We start from the raw sequence: 23,778 nt of genomic DNA on the forward strand, positions 1-23,778 counted from the left end.
CACGATCGGCGGACGATATTTGATATGTTTTCATTCTAATTACGATAAAACGCGTACTTACGCACGAACATTCTATGGGTGTGTGTGTGTGTGTGTGTGTGTGAACTCGAAAATTATATTGTATCATATAATAGATAACACGCTTCGAGTTTGCACTTGGCAGTGCGTGCGTAACATCAGATCTGCCACCGACCGATTTTTGGAAATAATCTAATAAATTATACAAATAACTATTATCACTTTTAGCGTGAGTCTGTGTGTCCGGTGCCCGTATATTTTTATAAATAACCCAAAAGGGTTGGTTGTGAGGCGAACCGGTTAGGAAAAAATAGAAAACACTACCCGACTCGACTATTCTGACTACTTGTCGTGTTGGTCCGGCGACGATAATACAATCGCAGTAAGTACTCAGCTATTTTACATGTACTGAATTATTACTGTCCGAGCACTATGCACCGTACCGTGACGTCCAGATCTACCTTCCTATTTAAATTTGTAGTATTTTTGGTTTTTGTATGAATTGTACAAGTATTGACGATAAGGTTGCGACTTTCTGTACATTTCCAAAACTGTTTGATTCTACCCTATTCTACATTGCAAAGTATTTGCAATACAACATTTTGCTGATTCCCTTAAATTTTTAATGCTTGAAAACCCATAATTTTAGTCTCATAGGTTACTATCAGTCATTTACAACACCGTGTGATGAATAGGATGTACATAATGTACTGATTTAATTATTGTTCTGGTTAGCTGAATTTTGTATTGTATTGTGTTTTTAATGTTTCAATACAGCAAGGTGCATATATTATTATATATATTTTTTTATGAATCTCTTATGTACCTATCTAATTATTCAAATAACATATGACTCATATGATATGAGTTGTAATGCATTGACTGATATTCTGTATTCCATCAATATTATTTTTAATTATTTTTTTTTAACTTTATCTTTAAGTAGATTGAAAAGGAGTATTATTTGGTGTTTGTTTATTTAGCATTGTGTATTTAGTAACCATAATGTTTTAAAAATAAATTCATGAGCAACTGTGCTAAAATACATTAAATTGTTTAAATTAATTAATAAATGCTGATAAGTGTATGGCCTCAAATAGGTATGTTAAATTATTTGTACACAATATGAAAGTGTAAAATTTATTATTAATTAATCATAAGAACAAATTATTTGTTTATTATAATATTAAATAATATATAATGCAACACATAATTAACATTTAAGAAATGGGTAAAAAACTCTTATCCCCTCTCTTTCTTATCTTATGTTTGTTATTATTAGATGCAGGAATTGTACCTATGCATTTGAATTTATTTTGCACAAATATGAGGGTTGAAGACAAGCTGGAAGTGTTGGTATTTCCAATTGAACTGATTTTGTAGACATTTTTTTTTTGGTTACTTTATACAATCGAACCTAAATTTTGACTAAATTGCATAATAAGCATTTTTCTCACATTCTTAGTGGTAATTATGTTTATATTTTTAGTTCTGATTTTTAATTATTTACAATAAGTAATAACACTACATTGATAGGAAATTACTTGATTATAAGTCATTCATTTATTGGAATATGTCAAACATTTTTGATAAAATCAAAGTTACCTTGAAATGCTAATGTGATTTCTTTAAGCATTTAGTTTTTTTGTTTACAGATTATAATGCTGAAAGATCTAGCGGTCATTATTTAATATTTGATATATTATTACATTTTTAATTAATTGTACTTACCTACATAGTATATAAATTTATCGATAAATTACAAATTACCAACCATAATTAACGTTTATGCCTTAGCTTTTTTTTATTAATTCATCATTATAATCTATGAAATATATTATTTACTCTCTAGTTATTTAATTTACCTATTATATTATATTTTATTATTATGTTGGTTCATAATAGGCCATTTTAGTTTTACAGATTTGCATCATATTTTATGTATCTTTTAGCCTTTTGTGCATATATAATTCTGGTCTTTAGTCTTTATTCATAATCTTATAAAATAACTATTTATCTATTGAATACTATTGTTATTGTTATTATTATTATTATTATTATTATTATTATTAGATGAATGGTTTGATGGTATGACATTACACTGCAAGTTGCCTTCCTACATCCGCTATGGTTATAGTAACTAGAGTATGTTTAAACAATGTTTTTCTATTTATTCTAAATAAATCCACTATTAATTAAAAAATATTTCAGGGAGATTATATTTGGATAGAGCCAATTTCTGGACGAGAATTTGATGTTGCTATTGGTGCTAGAGTTATTTCGGCCGAAGGAAAACGTATTCAAGTTAAAGATGACGATGGAAGGGTAAGTTAAAAATATTAAATTTATTAAATTGTAATAAATTAATGATACAGTATTAAAAGAAACAAATATTTGCTTGATGTATAATAACAATGCTCACATAATTTATTCATTCTTCAAGTTCTTATTTATATTAATTATTATTATGAGATCATATTATATAATCTCATGTGTTTGAGTTAAACCATTTACATCACCTTTTGCCTATTGTATTATATTATATAAATCCTAAAGGTATTAATTGTATGTTAATTTTGATATAATTTAGTCGATAATACTAAGTTACTTAAGTTAGCTGAATCAAATAATTTCAGTGTTAACCCAATAACAAAAATTAAATGTTTAATACATTTCTTATGTTATACAATGTTTTTAAATTTTTTTAAATTCTTTTATTTTTATTGTGAATGCACATGTGGATGTTTTTAACTTAACCATAAACCATAATATTGTCTTTTCTATCTTAGTTAAAAATAAAATATAGGGATATTTTTATTATTATTGTCTTTATTAATTATAACAGTACATCACAACAATTAACAGCAAAAAATGTGTTTAAATTTTATAAATTATGACGGTTTGCCTGATGATGTATCAAAGTAAATAATATTGTTGATGACAAAAAAATGCTGTTGTTTTTGAAAATTCTAGCAAATTCAATAATTTTCTATAATACATTTTAAAATTTATTATTTTGTGTCAATGTGAAACGGTCCAAATACGTTACAGAGAATGATTGGCTATTAGGAAAAACTAAATTTTATATTTATTTAAACGGCATCTAAAGAGTATAATTATGGAGATGTCTTAACAATAAACTGTAGTTAAATTTTTTTTAAGTTTTGAGTTTTTTGGTTTTGAAAAACTATTAGTTAATATATTTTTTAAATAAAATTTCTTAAGGTTGTTGAAAAGGGGTATTTTTTTGTCGTTATTTAGAACAATAAGTGAAAGAAAAATAATTTACTTTCAGAAGTCCAATTAAAATGTTGAAAAAATATTTGAATTTGTTTGATTTTGTCTGTTTTGTAAGAAATTAATTTTTAATTTTATTCTCTTTTGACTACAGTAAAAGTTAATTTTGCAATCAAATGAAAATTCTTTTAGTACTTAACTAATTATATGATACGAAAAAATCAAAATTCCATTTCCTATGAAACCTATAGAGAGAAGAGTAAAAGATTCAAATACGTTTTCAAAATTGAAACCAGGCTTTTGGTGATGGGTGGATTTTCCTTTTGATTTTGAGGCACAAGAGTTGAAACTTTACTACCTACTACAGACACAATCTCGTAGTATTCACAATGAATTTAGATTATTGCCTGAATTTGATCCCTTAAAAATGCTTTATATTCAGTAACCTTAATAATATGATTATTATCAATTAAAAAAAAAAACTTTTTCTACGTAATTGGACTTTTGGAAGTAATTATATTGATTAAATATTTATTGATAATATTATAGATCCCTAAATTATAACAATTAGTTGTACCATTCTCAAAATTAAAAATAAATTGTAGTATTCAAATAATTAGCTAATAAAGATTGATTTTGTGTACAGCAGAACTAAAGCTTCCATATTTTCAAAATTTTTTGTTATATTTTCAAATGATTTTCTATCGTGTTATCGATTTTAAATCTGTCTTATTTGTGAAAATTGCATTTTAAATATCTTCAATTTGTCTTATAATTATTCCATGCACAAACATTAACCATTTGACTGATCCATACGTACCATTAAGTTCCTATATATATTTAAATATTATCATTTGTCAGTAACAGTACAATTTTAGGAAACCTTGGCTTGCTTTATTTTTAACTCTAAAAATCAAAATGGTAAAAAATTAGTTAAAAACATTTTATTTTATGTAGCACAGACAAGAGCATAAATAGTGTAGCAGTGAAAAAGTTAAAATGACTGGGTTTTTTTTAAGGTAGTCATTCAAGAAATATACTAAAAATACATTATAACTTTCCTCCGTCCTCCAGCATGCCAAACTTCTTATCTTTGCTGATGATATGAAAATCCTTTTCCAAATCAAATCCATCTCTGACTGTCTTCTTCTACAAAACGACTTTCAGCGATTAGTGACATGAGGTGAATCTTTGGCACTAGCTCTTAATATTCCTAAATGCTCAGTAATGATCTTATGTCATATTAATACTGTAATCAAATATACCTATTCAGTCAATGATACCCCCTTGACATTTTGCAAAGATTCAGTAAAGAACTTGGGATTTACTCTAACACAGAATCTGTGCCCTAATATGCATATCCAGACAATCTGTTGTAAGGCTCTCAAACTACTAGGTTTCATATGTCGTGTCTCTGCTGACTTTCACTTACTCTCTCCATTAAAAGCGCTTTTCTGTTCCTTAGTCCGTCCCATCCTTGAGTATGGATCTATCCTCTGGGACCCATCCACCGCTTCTGCTAGTAACATGATTGAAAGGGTTCAAAGAAAATTCCTCCGTCACGCTGCTTATAAATAAACATATTTTGTCCACCTCACGATTACTCACCAATCCAATGCCTTTTTTCCTTAGTTAGTCTCGCTGATCGCCGTCACTCGGCAAACATATCATTTCTATCTAATCTACTCTCCTCTAAAATTGACAGTCCAGAATCACTATCTCGTATTTCCTTTAAAGTACCTTCCCGTCGTACTCGTTCATCTGTTCCATTCCATATACCATTCTCTTCCTCAAACTACTATTTTAACTCACCGATTATCCGTCTTATGCGTATTGCCAATACCGACCCTTCATTCACTCTCTAAATCTGAGCCTTGTTTCCACAAAGCTAATTACTATTACTTATTATTATATTCATGTATTTAAAGGGTTCGTCTCGTAATGTAATGTAAAATAAAATAAATAAATAAAATATTTTCTTTTTTTTTTTATTATTATTTTAAAATCTTACCGCTCCAAAATATGTTTTTGTTAGAATTCTTTAGGTTAGAACTTACTACATCAACATTCCTCTCATTTATTGAAACAATGTATTCAAGTCCACTTAATTTTTAGATTAAATTATTGTTTACAGTATTAGAACTTGATACAAAAATGATCAATAATTGATTGTATTGTATTTGTTTAATCTCTAGGAATTATGGCTTACGCCAGAGAGGCGAATTAAAGCAATGCATCCTACTTCAATTCATGGAGTAGAGGATATGATATCATTGGGCGACTTACATGAAGCAGGGATATTGAGAAATTTACTTATTAGATATAATGAAAATTTAATATATGTGAGTCATAATATTAATTTATATAACTTTATTATTAATATATTTCTTGAGCTTATAGTAAATTTGTAAATTATCATCGGCGATTATTTTAGACTTATACTGGATCAATTCTGGTTGCGGTTAATCCTTATCAAATTTTACCTATTTACACTGCTGAGCAAGTAAAATTGTACAAAGATAGAAAAATTGGTGAATTACCTCCTCATATTTTTGCTATTGGTGATAATAGTTATACTCATATGAAAAGATTTGGTCAAGATCAATGTATAGTCATCAGGTTTGTTTTTTGTATTTGTATAGTTTATTATAATTGAAAAGTTAACACCCAATTTAAATTTAGTGGTGAAAGTGGAGCTGGTAAGACTGAAAGTACAAAGTTAATTTTACAATACTTAGCAGCTATTAGTGGTAAACATTCTTGGATTGAACAACAAATATTAGAAGCAAATCCTATACTTGAAGGTTAGCTATAATAAATTTATTAGTTAAAGTTATATTATTATCACCAATATTGTTGTTCTAGCTTTTGGTAATGCCAAAACTATAAGAAATGATAATTCTTCAAGGTTTGGTAAATACATTGATATACATTTTAATAACAATGGTGTCATCGAAGGGGCAAAAATTGAACAATATCTACTTGAAAAATCTCGTATTGTGTCTCAATCTCAAGATGAAAGAAATTATCACATATTTTATTGTGTATTAGCTGGCCTTTCTGCTGAGGACAAAGAAAAATTAGAACTTTCTGATGCATCTCAGTATAAATACCTTACCGGTGTAAGTTAATTTTTTTACATGGTTGTCTTAAACACCATTATTTTATGTTTGTATCTAATTTTGTAGGGCGGAAGTATTACTTGTGAAGGGCGTGATGATGCTGCTGAATTTTCTGATATTAGATCAGCCATGAAAGTTTTATTATTCTCTGACCAAGAAATTTGGGAAATCTTAAGATTGTTAGCTGCACTACTTCATATTGGAAATATAAAATATAAAGCTGCAATAATTGGTTATTATCATTATATTATTTATATTTGCAATCAATGTATTTTTATAATAATTTATTGTAGATAATTTGGATGCTACTGAAATTCCTGAGCGTATTAATGTTACAAGAGTAGCAAATTTAGTCGGAGTTCCTGTTCAGTCGTTAATTGATGCTTTGACTAGAAAAACCATATTTGCTCATGGAGAAACTGTGGTATGTGTTGTACTTTGTTAAATGTCATAATTGTCTATAATTGTTAACATTTAACTATTTATGTCTTATTTGTACAAGATTTCAACACTATCAAGAGAACAGTCTGTAGATGTCAGAGATGCATTTGTAAAAGGAATTTATGGTCGTTTATTTGTTCATATTGTTAGTAAAATCAATAATGCTATTTATAAACCAAAGAGTACAACTAGAAGTGCTATAGGTGTTTTAGATATATTTGGATTTGAAAATTTTCAGACAAATAGGTAATTACAAATAAATTTAATTTATTTCAGATTGTTAGATAATTAAAATTTTTTATTGTTTAGTTTTGAACAATTTTGTATAAACTTTGCTAATGAAAATTTACAACAATTTTTCGTTCAACATATTTTCAAACTGGAACAACAAGAATATAATCATGAACATATTAGTTGGCAACATATAGAATTTGTTGATAATCAAGATGCTTTAGACCTCATTGCTACTAAGCAACTTAATATCATGGCTCTGATTGACGAAGAGTCCAAATTTCCCAAAGTAAGTTAATTTTTAAACTTTATTAATATAAATAAAGAGTAATTTTTGTGTAATTTTTTTTTTCATTAAGTTTATTCTTAGATAATATAATATTGACTATTGCATATATTCGAGTATATACTAGGGTAGGCATTGGTAAAATTAATATGTATTTCATATTAATCTGTGGTTCTCAAACTTTATGTCATGGAGTGGTTAATTGTAGCTTATATGTTTATCTAATTTAATTGTTGGCATGTAATAGTTAATTACTGAAAGCTATAGAAATAAAAAAATCTCAATTGTATCATTTGCACATTCGTAGTTTCCATGAAACTATTTGATTTATTTGCTTATGTTTCAAAAGTGACCCTAGTCTTGTAAGTGTAAAATATTTAAAAGAAATGTATATGGGATTTTTGTATACCTAAAAATATTATTACACTTTATTTTATGAACTTTATATACACTGTTTATTTTAAAGAAAAATTACTGTTTGTTTAGGGTACAGATCAAACCATGCTAGCCAAAATGCATAAAACACATGGAAATCATCGAAATTATCTAAAACCAAAATCTGATATGAATGCATCATTTGGATTAAATCATTTTGCTGGTGTAGTTTTTTACGATACTAGAGGTAATATGATAGAGTAATTTAAAACTGTTGTTATTAATTAATTATTTTTATCAAAATAGGTTTTCTGGAAAAAAATCGTGATACGTTTAGTGCGGACCTTTTACAATTAATACATATTTCTACAAATAAGTATTTGAAAGTATTATTTGCTGAAGACATTGGAATGGGTTCAGAAACTAGAAAAAGAGCCCCAACACTATCTACACAGTTTAAAAAATCTTTAGACCTTCTTATGAAAACCTTATGTACTTGTCAACCATTTTTCATTCGATGTATCAAGCCGAATGAGTTAAAAAAACCAATGGTATTTACTTATTTTTATTTAGATGATACAAAAGTTATAGAACAGTTGACAATTTTTTGTTCGTATTATTTAGATGTTTGATAGAGGTCTGTGTTGCCGTCAACTTCGATATTCTGGTATGATGGAAACTATACGAATTCGGAGAGCTGGATATCCTATCCGTCATGGTTTCAATGAATTTATTGAACGTTATCGTTTTTTGATACCTGGAATACCTCCTGCGCATAAAGTTAAAAATAATTTTTGATTAAAATTATTTAAAAATTTATTTATTTTTATTTTTATTTTTAGACTGATTGTAAAAAAATGACAGCTCATATATGCCAAGCTGTTTTAGGGCGGTCTGATTATCAACTGGGAAATTCTAAAATATTTCTAAAAGATGCCCATGATCTATTTTTGGAACAAGAACGAGATAGAGTTCTAACTAAAAAGATCATTATTATTCAAAAGTCAATAAAGGGTTGGGTATATAGAAGAAGGTAAATATTTCTTATTATAAAAATTAATATTGTTTTAATATTATAATAATAACATTTTAGATATTTACAAATGAGGTCAGCCGCAGTATTGATTCAAAAACATTTTAGAGGGTACTCTCAAAAGAAAAAATATCGACATATGCTTGTCGGTTATCTTAGATTGCAAGCAGTTATTAGATCACGTGTATTATCTCATAGATTTAAACATTTACGTGGTCATATTGTAGGATTACAAGCACAATCACGAGGTTATCTAGTCAGAAGAATGTGCGCTCATAAAATGTGGGCTATAGTTAAAATTCAAGCCCATGTTAGACGAATCATTGCTCAACGACGTTTTAATAAAATTAAGGTAAAATTTCCTTATTCAAATATAATTATTATAGTACTATGTTTATTAATTATTATTTTTATTTTAGTTTGAATTTAGAATACAAATTGAGGCTTTAAAGTTAAAAAAAAAAGAAGAAAGGGAACTCAAGGAAGCTGGAAATAAAAGGGCTAAAGAAATTGCTGAACAAAATTATAGGGTTAGTATTTAAAATGACATTTATATTTGTATTATGGATATCATATTGTTCCTAAAATATGTAGGAACGCATGGAAGAACTGGAAAGAAAAGAACATGAGATTGAAGAAGAAGAAAAAAGACAAATGGAAATTAAAAAAAATCTTATTAGTAATGCAGCAAGAAAACAAGATGAACCTGTTGATGACAGTAAACTTGTTGAAGCTATGTTTGATTTCCTCCCAGATTCTAGCAGTGAAGCACCTATGCAAACTAGAGGAACGTCTGTTTTTATGGTATGTTTATGTTATTTTAAATAATTCATACTTTAACTTTCTCGATGTGTGTTCTGAATATTAACATTTTTCTGTATTAACAATAAAAGTTGTAAATGGTTTTATATTACTGGATCATGTATAGCATAATTTCCTAATAAAAGAATTATATTTATTATTAACTTATTGTAATAATAGATTATAGATCATATTTACTTAAAAGGACATTGTATCTGTGTGCTGTCTCCATCTTATCTAACACATAATATCCCAAAATATATTTCCAGCATTTTCGATGTTGTATTGTTTGCTTACACGTTAGAGTGAATTGACCTACAGTATAGCCTCGAATCGAGGCCCTCGATAGTCCGGACCCCCGATAATCCGGTGAATGCCCTAATTCGGACGGAAAAATTCCATTTGTTCGTAAATAGATTTTACGAGAATTCCCGCAACCCAATTAATTTATAAGATATTGTTATCGACAAATACAATTTCGTCATTTTTATTAAAAACATTTTTTTTTTTGTAATTCATTAGTTTAGTTTTAATTTAATTTAATTATTATTCTTGTAATTTAAAATGTAATAAATATAAAGATGGTGAAATTAAAGTTAAATCTTAGTCATTTGAGTAGGTAATTTTGAAAAACCTCCGGTAATCCGGAAAATTGATAAGCCGGACAATGCTCGGTCTGAATTCTTCCGGACTATCGAGGCTCTGCTGTATTATCGAACTTAAATATATGAACATTATCTATGTTCTCTCATTGATTTTTTTCTTAATATTTGAAAATGCTTAAAATCTAATTAAAAATATATACATCGTAAAAAACCAAAGAAAAAACACAGGTAATGTACTTACATTTAAGTTTGATAATAGATCAATTCACTCTAACATTTATGTTAACAATATAAAATTAAAACTACTGGTACAGTTTGATATATTATGCGGATACATTGCATTCTAAAAGGCAATTTTTTTTTATAAAACATGTACTATTTGAAAATTTAATAGTTATTGAGTCAATTATTTTTAATCTAGGACCTTCCTACTTCAAAAACTGACGATCAACAAGATATTATTACTGATATGCAACCAATTATTGATGATACAGAAGACTTGAGTGAGTTTAAATTTCAAAAGTTTGCTGCAACATACTTTCAAGGAAATATTACTCATCAATGTTCGAGAAAACCTCTCAAACATCCTCTTTTACCATTACACGCTCAAGGAGATCAATTGGTTTGTAACAATTTTAATATGTCACATTAATAAAAAAAAAAGGTTTTTGTTTTATAAAAAATAATTTCTTAGGCTGCTCAAGCACTTTGGATTACAATTTTACGATTTTGTGGAGATTTATCTGAGCCAAGGTATCATACAATGGAAAGAGATAATACATCAGTTATGTCAAAAGTAACTGCAACTTTGGGTCGTAACTTCATTCGAAGTAAAGAATTTTATGAAGCTCAGATGATTGGAATGGATCCAGTATGTATATTATATTCATATAAAATTAGAAATATTTTAATGTTTTCTTTATATGATATAAAAGCAGGAAAGCTTTTTAAAAACAAAACCTCGATCAATACGTCATAAGTTGGTATCACTTACTTTAAAACGAAAGAATAAACTAGGAGAAGATGTACGCAAAAGATTACAAGATGATGAATTTGCAGCTGATAGTTATCAGTCTTGGTTAGATGCTCGTCCTACGTCTAATTTAGAAAAATTACATTTTATTATTGGTCATGGTATTTTAAGAGCAGAATTAAGGTAAAACATTTTAAAATATTTTTCTGTAATAAATTTACAATTTCATCCTTTTTTTTTTTCTAGGGATGAAGTATATTGTCAAATTTGCAAACAATTATCTGCAAATCCATCAAAATCATCACATGCTAGAGGATGGATTTTGTTATCACTTTGTGTTGGATGTTTTGCTCCTTCTGAAAGGTTTGTTAATTATCTCAGGGCATTCATAAGAGAAGGCCCTCCTGGATATGCTCCTTACTGTGAAGATCGTTTAAAACGTACATTTAACAATGGTACACGAAATCAACCTCCCAGTTGGTTGGAATTACAAGTGTGTGAAATGACAATAAATATAACTTAACAATTATTTAAATCAATTTAATTAATTTTAGGCTACAAAATCTAAGAAGCCTATAATGCTTCCCATCACTTTCATGGATGGAAATACAAAAACATTGTTGGCTGATTCTGCAACTACAGCTCGAGAACTCTGTAATCAGCTATCCGATAAAATTGGACTGAAAGATCAATTTGGATTTTCCCTTTATATAGCATTATTTGATAAAGTGTGTAATACTAGAATAATATTTTATTTTGTTATTAGGTATGTTAAAATTAAATATGATGATTAATTATTTGTATAGGTATCATCATTAGGAAGTGGTGGCGATCACGTTATGGATGCGATTTCTCAATGCGAGCAGTACGCTAAAGAACAAGGAGCTCAAGAACGCAATGCACCCTGGAGACTATTTTTTAGAAAAGAAATCTTTGCTCCCTGGCATGAACCTACAGAAGATCAAGTAGCAACCAATTTGATATATCAACAAGTTGTCCGAGGAGTCAAATTTGGTGAATACCGATGTGATAAGGTTTGTAAATTATGAAATATATTTCTAAAAAAATACTGAAATGATTCCAATTCAATGAATTTAAAGGAAGAGGATTTAGCCATGATTGCGGCACAACAGTATTACATTGAACACAACACTGATCTTAATAATGAGAGGTTATTAAATCTCTTACCAAATTATATTCCTGATTACTGTTTAACAAATGCTGAGAAATCAATTGAAAGGTGGAATATATTGATAATTCAAGCTTAAAAGAAGGTAAGAATTGTATATTTTGTTTGATTAAACAAAAACACCAAAAGCAATGAATCATTGATTTTGTTTAAAACTTTAATTAAACTGAAACTAGTTAGTGTAATAAAACTTCAGATAAGGTTGTGGTTTTTCAGTTTAATTTAGCGTTTCACTGTGGTTGTGGTCTGGATGAATTTTCCAAAAACTTAGAACTATGTTTTTTTTTTATAAGTTTAAGGTCAATGGATGTGTTTGCTTCAGGGGCAGTTAACAACTGAGGTAAGGTAGGCTAATGTGTATATAGCCAAAAATTCTTCAATAGTATCTATTTTTCTGCATGCAAATTAACCGTGTTAAAAATAACAGCTGCCCTAAAAACCATTCTATACTTCTTAATGAATTTTATTAAAATAAATTAGTAGTTTATTTTAAAATAATATAAATTATTTAAGTATTTGAATTTACAGTCATAAAATCATCTTTTAATTTCATATTTCTTTCAAAGTATTGCTTCAATTATACAAAGCAATTCTCGTTAGTTCTGTTTTACAATCATTTTAAAATTATTAACTAGAATTTAATGTAAATGATCGGTTCATAAATTTTATTAGTGTATTTTAGACTTTAGTATTTTATTTTGTATTGAACATGATAAAATGAAAATACTACCCACTAATTACAATTAATTAATATTTATGTTTCATGAAATTGTTATCTGGTTTGGTTTATAGACAGTTTATTTTAATAGCTCTAAGTAATAGCACGGTATAATAATTATTGAAGTATGAGAAATGTGCATGATTGTTTCTATTAGTTGTTTTATCAGCAGAAGCAGATAAAGTTAAAAATTTTGATTTAATTTCACTTTTCACTTGCATGGTTTTGACTATTAATTTATTTATCAAAGGTTAAAATAAAAAAATTTCATGTTTCATTTGAAGCTTTACTATATTAGTAAGTGTTATTGTATACAAACCATTCAATTATTCAAATGTGTTAAGAGAGAAATAAATTTGATCGTGTATGACAGTAATATGAAATATTTGCTAAATATTTATTTACTTACGTATATTTTTCATTAGATGTATGTATAGGAATTAAAATTTTTTTAGTAATTGAATTTGAGTGTTCAAAGCATGTTAACAACTTGAACCATTATACACCTCTTGAATAAATTGTATTGCTTAATTAATTATTAATAATATCGTAAAACCAGGTTGAATTGTAAGACATACAAGTACAATACAGTGTTTGATTAGTCAAAAACGTGTACAATTTTAATAATTTCTTAACTTGTGTTGACTGTGATAGAAATAATTTAGATGCTGACAAACTCATAAATTTATTGATAAATTATTTAAGTTGAGTCGCAATAACTTGAAGTCGAAGAGAGATAAAGATTTGCTTCTAAGTAACCAACTCTAGTTAAAAATAGCGTTGAATAAAGTATATAAAAAATATTAAGTTGTTGAGTTTTTGGAGTTATTGCAACTCGACTGTAATTATAATATAAACTATAATATTTAAAGTTAATTAAATCTAGGCGCGAGAGTTTTGTAGCCATTTCTGGCATTTACTGGATTTGATGAAATTTTATTCTTGTGAATATAAATAAAAGACTACTCATAATTATTTAACAGGTGTATTTTGAAGTGTGCTATTAAGGCATAAACAGTTATTTGTATTTATGTCTTGTTTTGTTTTTATCACTTAAAGTTAAAAATTTGTTGGACATGAAATTTTTGTATGCTTGGTTTTATTCTTTATAAAATAATCAGTTTTTAGATTTTAACAATTTTAATAATTTTTTTATGGTTTATGAGGTTATAATTGTTTATGTTTATTCCATATTAAATATTTATAGAGCTATTATTTAAAAGAAAATGTTGCTCAGTTGAGGGTAAAAGAAGACGTTGTGAGCTATGCAAAATTTAAATGGCCACTATTATTTTCCAGATTTTATGAAGCTTACAGAAACTCAGGTACTGTAAAGTAATATTAAACTTATAGTTTTAAATTGTATACATTAAGAATAATTAATAAAAAAAAAAGGTAGTGAAGATTTTGCTGCTTTGCTGTATAGTAGGTTTTAAGTGGGTCACTGTAATAGATGTGTTAAATTTGAATTCAAGGATAAAATATTATTGTAGCAAACCCCAGTCAGCTTATATAACTAAGCATATTTATTGATGTTAGTGCTATTAAAGTAATTAATTTTGCTATTAAAGTAATTAATTTTACTATTACAGTAGGTTGAATTAATTTTTTCCAAAAACATAACATTTAAAAATTCATTATGTTTATTTAATAAAATAATATACTTTAAATGTTTCAATTACCCATTCATAATATTTTTTAATAATAAGTAAGTATTGAATATTGATTGAAGAGAAATAGTTCATTTATTATCATCATAAACATTAATATTCATCCTATGTCAAAAAATCTAAAAAAAATGTCACTTCAGACTCTCCTAAAAGCTTTCATAAACATTTAAGCATGATGTAAACATTTTTAAATTGTGCTATTTTTTTACCTAAACTCGCTATAAAACTGAATTATTATGAAAAAAAAATGAATATAGACAATGTTCTTGCCATCAAGTTTCATAATAGATTCACTCATATTTTTAAACTAACAAAGCTAAACTTGGATTGTTAAGCACAATTGTGTATATTATTATAATATTTATATACACAATTACATTTTATAAATATTTAGACTTTTAACCTAAGCTACTATCTTTAAACCAGGATTGTTTTTATATAAAAATAATAAGTTATCTGCCCTATTATTGTTGAAAAAATACTACTTATGATTATAATAATAATTATTGTATTGTTTAATACAATGCAATAAATAAACAATTAGAATTATAGTTAATTTAAATTTAAATATAACAAGTTACAAATTAGATAAAATACAAAGCGAATCGAGCAGAAATAAAAATATTTTTACGTATTGTATATTATAATATACACAATCTTTTATCTCTTAATATTCGTTGAGTACAATATTAAGATACAAATATGAAATATAAATTTATTTGTCATTATAATTTCAATGTTTTTGTCTTAATTCAATTGTAAATGGTTTTTTAATTGTAAAAGATTTTATTACAATAGCATCATAATAATATTTAATTTTCGTGCATAATATTTGCACTTTTATGAATTACTTATCTAATTAATAATCAATAGGTCCAAATTTACCAAAAAATGATGTGATAATTGCTGTAAACTGGACTGGTGTCTATGTTGTTGATGACCAAGAGCAAGTCTTATTAGAGTTGTCATTTCCCGAAATAACTACTGTCTCTAGTCAAAAGTATGTTAAAATGTTATTTTATGTATATTAAAGTGATGTTAATGCTGAGAATTTATAATTCAGAACTACCAAAGTATTTACTCAAACCTTTACACTTTCGACTGTGCGGGGAGAAGAGTTTACATTTCAGAGTCCAAACGCAGAAGACATAAGGGACTTGGTGGTGTATTTCTTAGAAGGACTGAAAAAACGATCGACATTTGTTATAGCAGTTCAAGATTACAAAGCTCCTGGTAACATTAAATTAAATTATGTGTATGAATTTAAACTGTACTAAACTTGTATATATATTTTTAGGTGAAGGAACTACTTTTTTAAATTTTCAAAAGGGTGACTTAATTATTTTGGAAGATGAGAGTACTGGAGAAACTGTTATGACATCTGGTTGGTGTGTTGGATACTGTGAAAGAACTGGTGATAGAGGAGATTTCCCTGCGGAAACAGTTTATGTGCTACCTACATTATCAAAACCGCCAGTAGATATATTGGTAAGTATTTAATACTTTTTTAATTTTTAATTTATTTATGTTCTTATGATAATTTATGAGTTAAATTATAAATAAAAATGTATTTGATGAATTCCTTTTTTTTTAGGCACTATTTAGCTTAGAAGCTGCTGATCAAAGTCGTAAGTTGTACTCACAACCATTGAATGGCACTGAACCCAGAGAAAAGCCTCATAATTTAATGGAATATGCTATTGATCACTTCCGGTAAATAATGTTTACGCTCATATAGTTTTTTATTTTACTTTATTTTTTATTAATTTTTGCTCAGAGCTCCAGCAAAACGTACAGTATCTAAAGCATTAACGTTAAGTTCAGCAAGACGTGCTAACAATGATGATTTATGGAGGCACACAAGAGAACCAATGAAACAGCCTCTATTGAGGAAACTTGCTGGCAAAGAAGAATTAGCAGAAGAAGCATGCTTTGCATTTGCAGCCATGTTAAAATATACTGGTGATTTACCAGCAAAGAGACGATTACCTAATGAATATACAGATCAAATATTTGATGGACCCTTAAAACATGTAAAATGATTTTTATACCCATAAATAGTTATTTGAATTATAAAATTTAAATTAATTTGAATAACAAAATAAAATCATTTTTTTCCTATTTTAGGAAATTTTAAGAGATGAAATATATTGTCAACTAATGAGGCAGTTGACAGATAACAGGAACAGATTGAGTGAAGAAAGAGCATGGGAATTAATGTGGCTTTCAACTGGTTTATTTGCATGCAGTCAAAATTTACTAAAAGTAATATAACTAAAATCTCATTTTTTTTATTCAAAATCTCATTTTAAAATTGATTCATGAAATTGTTTTTTTTCTCACACAATTTGAATAGGAATTGAATTTATTTTTGCGTACAAGACGTCATCCTATATCTCAAGACTCCTTACAACGACTGCAAAAGACGATAAGGAATGGTCAAAGAAAATACCCACCTCATCAAGTAGAAGTTGAAGCTATACAGCATAAGACTACACAAATATTTCACAAAGTATTCTTCCCTGATGACACCGATGAAGCATTTGAGGTTGATTCATCTACAAGAGCAAAAGATTTCTGTACCAATATTTCACAAAGGTTGACATTACGATCTAGTGAAGGTTTCAGTTTGTTTGTGAAAATTGCTGATAAAGTAATATCTGTTCCTGAAGGTGATTTTTTCTTTGACTTTGTTCGCCACCTTACTGATTGGATAAAAAAGGCGAGACCCACTAGAGACGGTTGGTATATTTATATTTTTTTTTGAAGTACCACATTGATATTTGTTATAAGTAAACATAATAAAAGATATAACGGTTTCCAATACATAGGTACAACTCCGCAGTTTACATATCAAGTATTTTTCATGAAGAAATTATGGACAAATACGGTACCTGGCAAAGACAGAAATGCAGATTTAATATTTCACTTCCACCAGGAACTCCCAAAACTCTTACGTGGTAAGATAATACATCCGTATACATAGCATACAGATAATATCAATGAATTGGCAACTATTAATTAATCAAGTTCATCAAAATCATATTTAATTATTTGATTTAATATTATCAATAGGATATCACAAGTGTTCAAAGGAAGAGGCCACTAGGCTAGCTGCATTGATCTATAGGGTTCGATTTGGTGAAAGCAAACAAGAACTTCAGGCAATACCGTAATATATAAATATTTATTAAATTATTAAATTCATACTCTATGTAGTAGTTTAGTGGTGTGAAAATCTAATTAATACCATATTATATGAATTATTTGCTATAAAAAGTAATCTCACGGTTATGACTGAACTCTGGAAAAACTAATGAGTACCCTAGTAACTCCCGGTTATTCCAAATTGTTCTAATATGGGTCTGCAGATTTGATGATTATATTTATTAGAATTTGTATTTATATTTTTCACAGTCAAATGTTACGGGAACTAATTCCTGGAGACTTGTTCAAAATCCAAAATACAGCAGAATGGAAACGAGTGATTGTAGCTACATACAACCAGGACACAGGTTGATTATTGGCTAAATATATTTTTCGTGCAACTATTGACGATTTTTTATTATTTTTGTCATATTTAGGTATGACTGCAGAAGATGCAAAAATTACATTCCTGAAAATAATCTATCGCTGGCCTACTTTTGGATCAGCTTTCTTTGAAGTGAAACAGACCACAGAGCCTAACTATCCAGAACTTCTATTAATAGCTATTAATAAGCATGGAATTAGTCTTATACACCCACAAACCAAGGTATGCTTTTGTGAACTCTTAAAAAGTTTTCTGAGGTTGTCACTACTTTTATGTAATTTGTACTATGTTTGTTATAGGAGATTTTAGTCACACACCCATTCACAAGGATATCAAACTGGTCATCAGGAAACACTTACTTCCACATGACAATTGGTAATTTGGTTAGAGGGTCAAAGTTACTGTGTGAAACTTCTTTGGGATATAAAATGGATGATTTGCTGACATCATACATATCACTGATGTTATCTAACATGAACAAACAGCGAACAATAAAATGACGATCAAATATAATAATATTGACCAAAGCACTTTCACCGAAAAACAAAGTTTTATTATACTTATCGTACTTTATGATTATTGTATTGTGTTAGTCATAGTCTATGAACTCAAACTTCAAAACTATTTGGTTGTTTATTTATTTATTTATTTAAATAATATTTATGTTAAAAATTGTGTTTTATGTGCCTATTATTACTTAAACTAGTGTGAAACCTTAAGTATTATAAAATTAATAACAGTTATGCAATTAAATATATTATATTGTTCGATAGCTACTATGCTCAAGTTTGTTATGACATAATATTGACTTGTGTTATTATTATTATTATTATTATTATTATTATTATTACTATTTTGTACACATATTTTTGTTAGATTTATACACTTTATGGCAATGATCAAATCGTATATTAGGTTAGATATAACCATGTGCAAATTTATTAACACTAGTGCAATTTATTATATCTATTATTATTGGGAGGGATTTTTTTTAGCTAATTATCATTGAATGTTTTGTTACGATATAGCAGTTGTGTTCTACATTTATTTATTTCAATACATAAACCATAAATGTATATATGTATATTTTTTTTAATATGGTCTTGTACTCTTAAGTATTTTTTGTGTTTGACCGAAACGGATTAAAATCTTAAGCAACATTAGTTACTCAACTAAAAAGTTCCTGGTTGTAAAACCTTATATTGAGTGGTACATTATTACTGTTAAAATCAGACAAATCAAAATAAATGTTCATATTTTTAAAAATAATATCAAGAATAAAATGTAAATACTAAATAATTTATGATTTACAAATAAATGTCATAATAATACCAAAAATAAAAATAAAACATTAGGAAATGTTTACTTTTTAGGTATGATAAACATGCTGATAATAAAAAAAAGATTTGCATATTAAAAATATATTAATATAATAATTCTTGTAATTAAAAAATACAGAATTACCAATAAAATACATTTTTTTAAAACTGATAAGAGTTAAAATATAAAATATACTTATTTTTTGTTTGCACCCATGAGCACACAACACCTTTACATATTTTACTTATTTTTGACATACATGCATTTTGTATTATCAACTGTTTTCTTCGCACACCAAGACCATAACTGGGGGGTCCAGATGTACGAACGCCACCTTAAATTTTTAAGAGTTAATCAAGAGTTTTTATATTTTGAACATTAAAAACCAGTATCCATATTGAAAGAATGTTAGTTATTGTAAGTAAAGTTATAGGCTATAGTCCTGTATATCTACTGAATATTTAACATCATATTTAACCTATAAAATAATTACTAGTTCATCATGATTTATATTTATATATTAGTTTGTCCTGTGCTTTCTTTGTGACATATTAAAGATCCATGGACTTAACCCTTCTTAAGCTCTGTTAAATGTAAGATACTACACAGATTTTTAATACAGTTATTTAAGTTGTTTTGACCAAATATAAAATATATGTCTAAAGTTATATCAAAGCAACATAACTATTTTACTTGTTGTAACCATTAATGGCAACAGTATAATATATAGAACATAAATATAATTTTTTGTGCGTCACTATGTTCAACATATTTTGTGTTGAAAAGTAAAAAGTAAGTAATAAAAAATAGACTATGACATGATGGATCTAGTTGAATCTATTGACTACAATTTTATGAAAATCTAATAGTAGTTTTGCTTAAGGTTCATCCGTTCTATTTTCTAGGCCTTTGATTTTATGCAGTAAATAGCTGTAAGAACCGACTTTACCAGAGAAAAAATGAACTGCAAATATAAAATGGTAAATACAGCACTGCAGGTGTACCTAGATTTTAGCGTATCTACCTCAAATCGGTGTCAGTGAACTTATATAGCTTTGCAAAATAATTTAACCTAGATGAGTAACCGCTAGTCGCGGTTTTGGATTTAGCACTTGGTGTCTTGGTGTATTTTTTAAGTGGTTTAAGTTGCTCTCTAAACTTTTCTGATACCTCTTAAAACAATCTCTGAGATTTTCGTCAAAATGTTGTAAAGTAGTTTTTGAATATATAGGCTACAAACATACATATTTTGATGCATGCTTTTACCTCATCTGCCTGAGTAGGTACCCAAGAAATAACCAATGGCAACCATTTGATTTAAAAAAAAAAAATACTAACTTCTATTAATACTGTTTTAACTAGGTACTTGCAGGTTAAGTCAGGTTATAGACAACAAAAAAAATTTCGATTTCCACCAATATTATTACGTACCCACCTATAACTCGTAAATATTGCAGTATACTCAGGGCCGGATTTAGAGGAATGGAGGTCTCGGGGCATCAAAGGAGTGGGGGCCCCCTGGACCCAAATTATTTTACAAATAAAATGAACAATTTTTTTTCAAAGTAGATTATTTTTCTTTTATTAGTATTTAACAAACATATACACAATATATATAATTATAATCAGAAACAAGAAATTAAATTTAAGTGTTAACAGACGGAACGTTCCGAGCTTATTTCGCCGAAAAATTGTTGATAAGTTCGCTGAAATCCAGTTCCCGAAGTAAATCACTTTCAATGCTCAGGAGAGAAAGTTTTGATAGACGGTTTTGTCCCATCGTGGTTCGAAGCCTATTTTTTATAATCTTCATTTTTGAAAATGAGCGTTCTCCAGTGCAATTTGATACCATCAAAACCAAATACATTCTCAATGCAATTTCAAGATTAGGGAATGTAGCTCTGAAATTTTGATCTTCGAGAATTTGGCAGTAAAATAGTTCCAGAGATCGGTCTTTTCCATAGTTCGTCCTTTTTGTATGCGTCGTTCAAAGACACAAATTGAACCAACTCATTACCAAGACTAGGTTCTAAATCATCCTCATAAACTTTCACCAATGCCTCTGCTGCAGTGTGCAAATTACTGATAAACAAACTTGCTGGCGACATACAATTTTACGGAATTACCCATCGGCAATCAGTGTTAAATTAATTTTTATCCTATTGGCCACTTTCGACGGGACGGCGAGCGGTGGGGTGACGGTGCATTTGTAATTTGAAAGATTTTTTTTTCCGAAGTCACTATTGTGGAGGCCCCGGAGCTTTCGCCCCGGTTGCCCTCCCCTAAATCCGGCCCTGAGTATACTGCCCGGAGTACCTTGGTAGGTAGTTATCGATTAAAATAGATAGAGACGCATCGAGTGAGGAAAGAGGCGTTGTCAAATTTCCAAAAAAAGAATAATACATACCTACCTATTATAACATGTTTGTGTATCATTAAATATGTTTAAACGATAGTCTTTGCTGTCGAAACGGAAAGTAATAAACAAATGTTCGGCGGAATCGCGATGATGCAGATGACGACGGATTTTAGTAAAATTAAAATTCAGTCGCGGCGCCGTAATAATAATAATAATAATAATAATAATAATAATAATAAACAATAATACATATATATACATCGGTCGGGGTGGGCGGGTGGTTAAGACTCGCGATGGGAAGACGCGTGCGACATTACTTTTGAACGGTTCGGCGGTCTTACGCGGTGACGGTGACTTTGCCGCCATTGTATCGTCGTCATCGGCGTAGCGTATAAACCATGTACGTACATACATATATATATATACAGGTATCTATATATATATATATGTACCTATATAGGTGTACTGTATATATATATGTGTGTGTACATAGTACGTATTAATACATATAAATACAGTGCCAATATATATATATAAATATTATATATATATAGACGTGGCCACATCGGATGATTATTATTATTATGCGTGCAGGCCGCGGAAGAGATTAATAATTATTTTTCGTAACATCCGTCATTCGGGTGTATGAACTCGGCGCGATGAATGGTAGGCGGCAGCAAACTTATCAATTCAGCGGCGCGCGGCGGCGTGAACTGTCGTTGTTATTACAATTTCCGGATGCGCCCGGACATTTTTAATCGAAAGACGAAAGTAATAATAATAATAATAATAATAATAATACTTTGCGCTCTGCGCATATTTACGTATACATTATGATATTATATACGTATACATATATATATATATATATAGATACCTGCGCCGTGACAATCATCATCGTTGTAATGATAATTATGAGTTCCGCCAAAGTTTTTTCTCGCGGCTTTCGAAAAACCGTAATTGGTAATTATACGATCGCCGACCGACGTTTACGTTGAATTTTTAATATTATCGCTGTGTAGTGCCGACGACTGCCGGAGTATTATATTAACGGGCATAGCCGAAGGCGCACCTGTCTATTATTGTTATTATTATTAATACCCATCGCGACTGTCGACGACGGTGTAATGAATTGTTAAAATTATCGCGTCATTACCACACCCCGACTTATTTTCAGCAAACCGAATATTCGGATGTCGATAATATCGCAACTTGACAATTCTTGTAAATTATAAAGGAATGTTTCGATATACCGATTTTAATGAATTTCGTTTATGAAACGAAATTGAAATTATTATTACTATTATTATCAATCGTTTTGAATAAGTACCTACTTCAAACCGTGAGGTCCAGAAACAATAAGACGTATTTAAAATCTACAAGACTATTGACTATAGTATACGTACCACAAGTCGATGCCCATGGTTATTTTAGACCATTGCATGCAGTTATAATAGGTACCATAGGCGCGTCCAGACTTCATTCGCAGTTCATGCACAGTAGTGGCATATCCAGGGGAGGGGAAAACTACTTCCCCCCGCCAATAAAAATGTTTGTTAGGGTATTGAGATATATGACCCCCTAATTTAAAGATTTTAAATTAAGTATTTAAGTTTAGATCAAATTTCGCAGGTCATGCCTGTGCATATGACAGGCAACTTGGCTTTGTATTCTGAAAATTATCTGGACCCTCCCCGTGAAAAATTCCTAAATACGCCACTGAGGCAAGACTCATGGACACGCCTATGATAGGTACTTTGGTATATTATAAATTAGTAAAATTAATATGGTAAATATATTGTATAACACAATATTGAATATATTATGACAGTACCAAGAAAGCCCACAAATTTGACCGATTTTGCATG

General features: G+C 28.6%; 1 protein-coding gene across 1 annotated transcript; it reads left to right on the forward strand.

Moving 5' to 3' along the window:
* The first annotated feature begins 27 nt into the window (after window positions 1-27).
* Window positions 28-19,307, forward strand: LOC111028650 (myosin-VIIa). The gene is given in 38 exon segments (XM_022307383.1): window positions 28-400; window positions 2,092-2,163; window positions 2,230-2,343; window positions 5,451-5,597; window positions 5,690-5,874; window positions 5,938-6,059; window positions 6,121-6,377; window positions 6,444-6,609; window positions 6,671-6,801; window positions 6,880-7,064; window positions 7,128-7,338; window positions 7,822-7,957; window positions 8,017-8,261; window positions 8,335-8,490; window positions 8,553-8,743; window positions 8,804-9,095; window positions 9,163-9,273; window positions 9,338-9,547; window positions 10,571-10,771; window positions 10,844-11,020; window positions 11,088-11,305; window positions 11,369-11,615; window positions 11,677-11,850; window positions 11,929-12,156; window positions 12,223-12,396; window positions 14,237-14,354; window positions 15,573-15,699; window positions 15,763-15,932; window positions 15,997-16,187; window positions 16,294-16,412; window positions 16,477-16,732; window positions 16,827-16,964; window positions 17,056-17,440; window positions 17,531-17,659; window positions 17,775-17,871; window positions 18,117-18,214; window positions 18,284-18,453; window positions 18,531-19,307. Coding segments are annotated over 37 exon segments (6,588 nt in total). The 5' UTR covers window positions 28-400; window positions 2,092-2,145; the 3' UTR covers window positions 18,825-19,307.
* The last annotated feature ends 4,471 nt before the right edge of the window (window positions 19,308-23,778 follow it).

Source organism: Myzus persicae, unplaced genomic scaffold (genome assembly GCF_001856785.1).
Source record: "Myzus persicae strain clone G006 unplaced genomic scaffold, MPER_G0061.0, whole genome shotgun sequence".
In the NCBI taxonomy this organism is placed as follows: Eukaryota; Metazoa; Arthropoda; class Insecta; order Hemiptera; family Aphididae; genus Myzus; species Myzus persicae.